We start from the raw sequence: 7,152 nt of genomic DNA on the forward strand, positions 1-7,152 counted from the left end.
TATGTATTAATACAAAACCACAATGCTGGGAAATAACCGAAGTGTGTCAGTAACAAAAACTTCTTGCTTCATAAAGCAATGGTAGAGACCTGTAGACAGTTTTAAGTCAAATTGTCAAGGCCAGAAAGGATTATGTTTGAGAGTTTGGGGGGATTATGAAATGATTATTACCCTAATGATTTGAAGAGTACGTTTTTATTAAAGTATTAATCACTTACATGGCTGTAAACACTAATATCCTAGACGACAAAGGGTTGGAGCTCTGAGCTGGGTGGGTGCACTACAAATTAGATCCTATAAGTGAAGCCTTGCATTAGAATGGAGGCGTTGCAATCTTTGGGATTTTTTTCTCTAACCGTTTTGGCTTCTAAATTATAAATGTAGAGTGACAGGAAATTATCAGCAGGGATTACCCCCTTTCCCCTTACCAGGTTAATTAGAAACCTACCTGCTCTCATATGTCTTCGACAGACAGTGGCCCTTGACTGAAATGCAATACTCAAATTACAAAATATATTTTGTAAAACAAATCTAGAAATATATTAATTTCTACTCATGTAAGAGCAAAGGGGGGAAATCCTTTAAAGTTTCAATTAAAATCTTGATACCAAGGTTATGATTCATTTCAGAACTTTTAGAACTGCTTTTTATTATTGTATGTCTGAACTATCTGAAATATTAGAAGCTACCATGTCTTCCAGAGACAACTTTCCTGCTTCTCAAAAACCATCCTCTATGATATATGCTTGTTTGTAATGATTGCACAATTGTAAACAGCATTTTGTGACATCTCTTAGGGAAGGTGGGCAATGATCTTGCATGCTTTATTACTTTCTACTGAGTTTCAGAAAGGTATGAAAATTTTTACTTCAGAACCATGTGGTAGCCAGCCTCCAAGATGGCCCCCGATGATCCCTGCCTCCTGCTATCCCTACCCTTCTGCTGTCTTCCCATAGTGCACCAAGGTTGGTCCATGTGACCAAGCAAACACAGCTGAAGTGATAGTATGTCCCCTCCCAGGTTAAGCTATAAAAGACTGCAACTTCCATCTTGGACTTTCTGTCTCTTGGAACACCTTCTCTGGGGGAAGCCATGTTGACAAGGAAGTGAAGCCTCCTGCAAACAACTGTGTGAATGAGCTTGGAAGTGAATCCTCCAGCCCCAGGCAAGTTTTCAGAGACTGCAGCCCCAGCCGACAGCTGAAAGACCAAGCCAGAAGCACTTAAGCCCCTCCCAGATTGCCGACCCTCCAAAACTCTGTGTGAGATATTTGTTGTTTTAAGCTAAGTGTGGGGGTGATCTGTTACACAGCAATAGATAACTCATATGCTGTCATTTCCCAGAGTTTGTTTTTCCCCCGTATGCAAAATGTGAAATGCAGAGACTGCCTCCAAAGAGGACTGTTGCTTAGATGCCACAGAAGGTAAACTTGGGCCTGTCTTGTCCAAAACCTGATGTCTTCAGAAGCTCTCAGAGTTGTTCTCAGTGTCTTTGCATTTGAAATCTTTGACAGAAGCAGGGTGTAAGCACCTTTGAACACTTGCATTGATTGAAGTTCCCCAGTAGATCACTTTGGAACCTCCTGCATTCTCCCAAGGGATTCGGGGGATTTGGGATCAAATCTTAGGCCTCTGCTGTAGCGGTAATGGCCTCACACCCACAACCCCATCCTTATCTTTTTCCCTTTTCATGCTCCCAGGTTTAAGCAAATCCTTGAGCACTCATAGGATTCCTAGCATGGATGGGTGGGTGGGTGGGTGGGTGGGTGTGTGTGTGTGTGTGGGTGTGTGTGTGTGTGTTTCGCACATGTGCATGCACTTAGTCATATCCAATTCTTTGCAACCCCATGGACTAGCTTGGATGTGTGTGTGTGTGTGTGTGTGTGTGTGTGTGTGGTTCGCACATGTGCATGCACTTAGTCATATCCAATTCTTTGCAACCCCATGGACTAGCTTGGATGTGTGTGTGTGTGTGTGTGGTTCGCACATGTGCATGGACTTAGTCATATCCAATTCTTTGCGACCCCATGGACTAGCATGGATGTGTGTGTGTGTGTGTGCTTAGTCATGTCTGATTCTTTGAGACCCCATGGACTACTGTAGCCCACCAGGCTCCTCTGTCCATGGGATTTCCCAGGCAAGAATACTGGAGTCAGTTGCCATTTCCTCCTCCTCCAGGGGATCTTCCTGACCCAGGGATCAAACCCCTGTCTTCTGCATCTCCTGCATTGGCAGGTGGATTCCTTACCACCAAACCACTTAGGAAGTCCTCCTAGAGAGGGATACCCTGGGCTAATACTGTTGACCACTGACCCTCACCCCCAACCCTAGCTAGCCTGCAACACTGGGTGATAAGTTCACCGGTTTTACAAACTGCCATTTCCCCCATTTTTAGGCATGAGGAAAAGAGGAAAGGATTATGATCTTGTTTTTATTTTCTATTTACCAAGAATTCCGGGTTGACAGCCACTGACCTCAGAGTTGTTTATCTTGTTTCCATGGAAGGGTCTATCATTGTTCTCAGTCACCAAGAGATTCTACGGTCTCTTGCTAAGTACGCCTTAAAAGTCTAAGCTGGATATCACTGAATTCATTTAAACCCACTTGGAAATATTTACCTCAGTAGAAATAGCCCTTGAATTTATTGGTATAAAGAGATTGTGGCTATATCAAGTTTTTAAAGTCATACTCTACTAAGTACCCTTATTTAAACCTGAACACCCAAAACAAGTACCAAAAACATGTTCTCAAGAGAGCTTTTTTTTAAAAAAATCAATACTTTAAAGTGTTTTTCATTCACTCTTCCTCCCCTACATAAATTAACCCTCAAGTTGCAGGCCCGGCAGAGAGGAAGACTAGCCAATCTACCCTCACCTTCTAACAACCATGAAATAAATGATACTCAACAGTGTCAGTTCTGTGCTATTTGCCATTTTTTATTAACCAAACTGCAGGTTTCAATCAAATTTGCACTGTTTCAGAGTCAAAGCCAAACTTTTTAATTTTTCTTTAGGAAGATTAGTTCAGTGCATGGAACCTGCAGAGATTCGATCAGGCCACTCAATCACAGTCCCAGGTCACTAGATAACAGCAGGTGATCTCCTGGCAGTTGCTGTGAGCCACAGGGTCTTCAGCTGCAGGGGTGGTAGCTGCAGTAGAATCCACAGAGCCGGTAGAGGTGGCAGAAGAATCCACAGAGCCGGTAGAGGTGGCAGAAGAATCCACAGAGCCGGTAGAGGTGGCAGAAGAATCCACAGAGCCGGTAGAGGTGGCAGAAGCGGCAGAGACAGCAGCAGTGGTGGCTGCCGTGGTGCCACCACCATAGTGGTAATTCAGGTAGCGGCCCGCCTGCATACTCTGTGCCACTATGTTGGTGCCGTGACACGCCATCAGCAGCAAATTGCGAGGCTGTACACGGTAGGCGAAGCGCATGAAGGCCATCGAGTAGAAGATGAGTGCAGTCGTCATGCGGCCACTGATGATGTCCGGTGATGCCCTCATGTCCCTGAAGGCAGCCAGCGGGAGGCCCCAGTTGGCCACTGGACCCCAGAAGTGCGTGCTGGCCAGGTAATCTCGGAACTCCTTAGTCTTCACAGTCTCCATCGCCTTCCGGCACAGAGCCACCACCGCTGCCATGATCACTAAGACTTAAGAGCACCAACAAACGAACAGCTCACCGACAATGACGTGGGGCGTAGAACCTGGAACCTCAGCCTATCCTGAAACTGCATTAGCCCCAAGTCTCGCACCTACACGCAACAGCCGTAAAGCACGCCAGACTGCACGTGCCACTGTCCTGTGTTCCTTTGTGGGCAGAGGCGTGGCCTGCCCTCGTGACTTTGCGTTTCTGCCGTAAAGTGCAGTAGAGGGCACGTGCCATTGTCATGTCCGTCTTTGGGAACGGGAAGTGTGCCCTCGCCTTCGTGCCTTTGCATGACTGCCGTAAAGTGTTTAGAGTGTGCCTGCATGTTTGCGCATGCGCTAGTGATTTAAGCAAAGATGCGCGTACAACCTTGTCTTACCCTCCGTGGTGTGCTGCCGCCGCTTGAAACCTTTCAGTGGTCCAGGTGCCGCCGGGGGAGACGGTGGTCTAGCTTACCACTTCTCAGGTACGAGGGAAACTGCTTGCTCTCTCTAGTCTGTGGACTGCACTGACTAGATGTTGATACAAAATTCTTCAAGTACAGAATTTTCTCTGTACAATTTGCCTGAGTTACCTGCAGATATTTCACCTCTATATATTTCAGTGTCTGGCTCTTCACAAGGACATTCTTCAAACCACAGTAATCCTCTCAGATGCTTAACATTTAGTACAGCATTATCATCTAATACGCAGTGCATATTTAAATAGTTTTATGGCTGTTTTTTTCTTTCTTGTTGGAGGGGGAAAATTCAGGATCCATTCAAGATTCACATATAGTTATATTTTTTAGATTAACCTCCCTTAATCTAGAAGAGTTCCCCAGCTTTTTTTTCTTTTGTGATATGATATTTTTGAAAAGTACAAGTCAGTGGTTTTTCAGAATGTCCTTAATTTGGATGAGTCAGTTTTATCTTAATTAAATTTAAATTGAATTTTTTTGGGTAAGAATGCCACACAGGTGTGGTTGTCTTTAATGCATTACAGTGGGAGGCACCTGATATCATTTGTTTCCATCATTGGTGACAGTGAGTTTGATCATGTCGTTAAGGAATTGTCTGTCAGGTTTCTCCATTATAAAGGTATCTTTTCCTCTCCTCTCTGGAACCTCTTTGAGAGTGGATGAATATTGTGTTCTCCCAAGTCTTTCCCCTAATAGTTAATATCCATTGATGAAAATTCTTAATGACAAAACTGATGGTGGTCTTCCCAGTGTTTTCTGCTTTTTCCAGTAAAAATGATGAGTTGAAAAGTAATTAAGTATACATTGAAATATTAATGGGCTTCCCTGGTGGCTCAGCTGGTAAAGAATCCTCCTGCAATGTGGGAGACCTGGGTTTGATCCCTGGGTTGGGAAGATCCCCTGGAGAAAAGAACAGATACCCACTCCAGTATTCTGGCCTGAAGAATTCCATGGACTATACAGTTGGAAAAAGTCAGACACGACTGAGTGACTTTCATTTTATGGGCTTCCCTGATAGCTCAGTTGGTAAAGAATCCGCCTGCAATGCGGAAAACCTGGGTTTGATCCCTGGGTTGGGATGATCCCCTGAGAAGGAAAAGGCTACCCACTCCAGTATTCTGGCCTGGAGAATTCCATGGACTGTGTAGTCCGTACTTTTAACTGTGGTGTTGGAGAAGACTCTTGAGAGTCCCTTGGACTGCAAGGAGATCCAACCAGTCCCTTCTGAAGGAGATCAGCCCTGGGATTTCTTTGGAAGGAATGATGCTAAAGCTGAAACTCCAGTACTTTGGCCACCTCATGCAAAGAGTTGACTCATTGGAAAAGACTCTGTTGCTGGGAGGGATTGGGGGCAGGAGGAGAAGGGGACGACAGAGGATGAGATGGCTGGATGGCATCACTGACTCGATGGATGTGAGTCTGGGTGAACTCCGGGAGTTGGTGATGGACAGGGAGGCCTGGCGTGCTGCGATTCATGGGATGGCAAAGAGTTGGACACAACTGAGCGACTGAACTGAACTGAATGTAGTGATTTATAGGGCATCCCAGGTGGCTCAGTGGTCAAGAATCTGCCTGCAATGCAGGAGACACTGGCTTGATCCCTGGGTCGGAAAGATCCCTTGGAGGAGGTAGTGGCAACCCACTCCAGTATTCTTGCCTGGAGAACATACACACAGTGATTTACAACGAGCCCATTATACTTTTAAAAATTAATACATTCATTATCTGTGTTCATTTACATCCCAGATGTTTTACTAATATAGTTTTAAAATACACAGTATAACCATTGTTCAAAAGGAAAGCAGCATTATTTTTATGTAACCCTTTTAAAGCACTGGGCTTCCAAATACAGATGACTGATACACTGGTGTGAGTCAATTCATTATAAATTGTAATTAATAAATCAGCAAACCATGAATGGAATGACATTTTAGGTCTACACTGCCAGATGCTCCAGTGTTCTAAAATAAATGTAAGTTGCCATACCTTGTCCATTGGAAGCTATTAGTACTTGGAGATCATCTCCCATAGATTGGTACTTGGTTTTGATTACCTATTACTGTGTAACAAATCACCCCAAAATATAGTGGCTCAGAACAACAATCTTTTATTGTACTCAGATATTTTCAATTTGGGTGAGACTTAGCCAGCTTATCTGATCCACCTGAGGCAGCTCATCTTGGGGTTGGAAGATCCACTTTCAAAATGGTTCGCTAACAAGGCAGGCAAGTTGATACTGGTTGTTACTGGGAGCTCAGCTGGGACTATTAAAGCCAGTCGTGCTTCCTCAAAGCACGGTGCCTAAAAAGATGTGTTGTAGGCATAATCTTGCATAATCTCCCCTCAAGTGTGGGCAGAATGCATGAATATGATTAAATATAATTCCCATGATTATATGACAAAAGGGAATTTGAAGATAAGAGTAAGGTCCCAAATCAGTTGACCTTAACATGGGGAGATGCTCTAAGTGGGCCTGACCTGATCACATGAGATGTTTTGTTTTTGGCTTAAGACAACAGGCGGAGAAGGCAATGGCACCCCACTCCAGTACTCTTGCCTGGAAAATCCCATGGATGGAGGAGCCTGGTAGGCTGCGGTCCATGGGGTCGCTAAGAGTCGGACACGACTGAGCGACTTCGCTTTCACTTTTCACTTTCATGCATTGGAGAAGGAAATGGCAACCCACTCCAGTGTTCTTGCCTGGAGAGTCCCAGGGATGGTGGGGCCTGGTGGGCTGCTGTCTGTGGGGTCGCCCAGAGTCGGACACGACTGAAGTAACTTAGCATAGCATAGCGTAAGATAACAGGAATTTATTTTCTCACAGTACCGGAGGCTAAAAGTCCAAACTTAAGCCTCTTTCATCTTCCAGACCTAGGCTTGTGGCCGTATTACTCCAGACTCTGCCTCTGGAGTAACATGCCTCCTCTTCTGAGTGTCTTCTCTCTCTTACGAGCCATTTGAATCTGGGTCTGTTAGTCAGAGACAGAGAAAGAGATCGAAACTGTGAGTGGGATTTGACGTGAGGGAGAGTCTCTCGGGCTGACTTGGAG

The 7,152-nt window shown here is 44.9% G+C and overlaps 1 protein-coding gene across 1 annotated transcript; it reads right to left on the reverse strand.

Moving 5' to 3' along the window:
* Window positions 1–2,914: 2,914 nt before the first annotated feature.
* Window positions 2,915–4,024, reverse strand: MPC1L (mitochondrial pyruvate carrier 1 like). The gene has a single exon (XM_061410416.1). The coding sequence runs from the start codon at window positions 3,633–3,635 to the stop codon at window positions 3,060–3,062; it is 576 nt and encodes a 191-aa protein (XP_061266400.1). The 5' UTR covers window positions 3,636–4,024; the 3' UTR covers window positions 2,915–3,059.
* Between the last annotated feature and the right edge of the window lie 3,128 nt (window positions 4,025–7,152).

Source organism: Bos javanicus, chromosome X (assembly GCF_032452875.1).
Source record: "Bos javanicus breed banteng chromosome X, ARS-OSU_banteng_1.0, whole genome shotgun sequence".
Lineage (NCBI taxonomy): Eukaryota > Metazoa > Chordata > Mammalia > Artiodactyla > Bovidae > Bos > Bos javanicus.

What these genes read in the sequence shown, in the direction of transcription:
- MPC1L (XM_061410416.1), bottom strand. Translation starts at nt 3,635, where the DNA reads ATGGCAGCGGTGGTGGCTCTGTGCCGGAAGGCGATGGAGACTGTGAAG.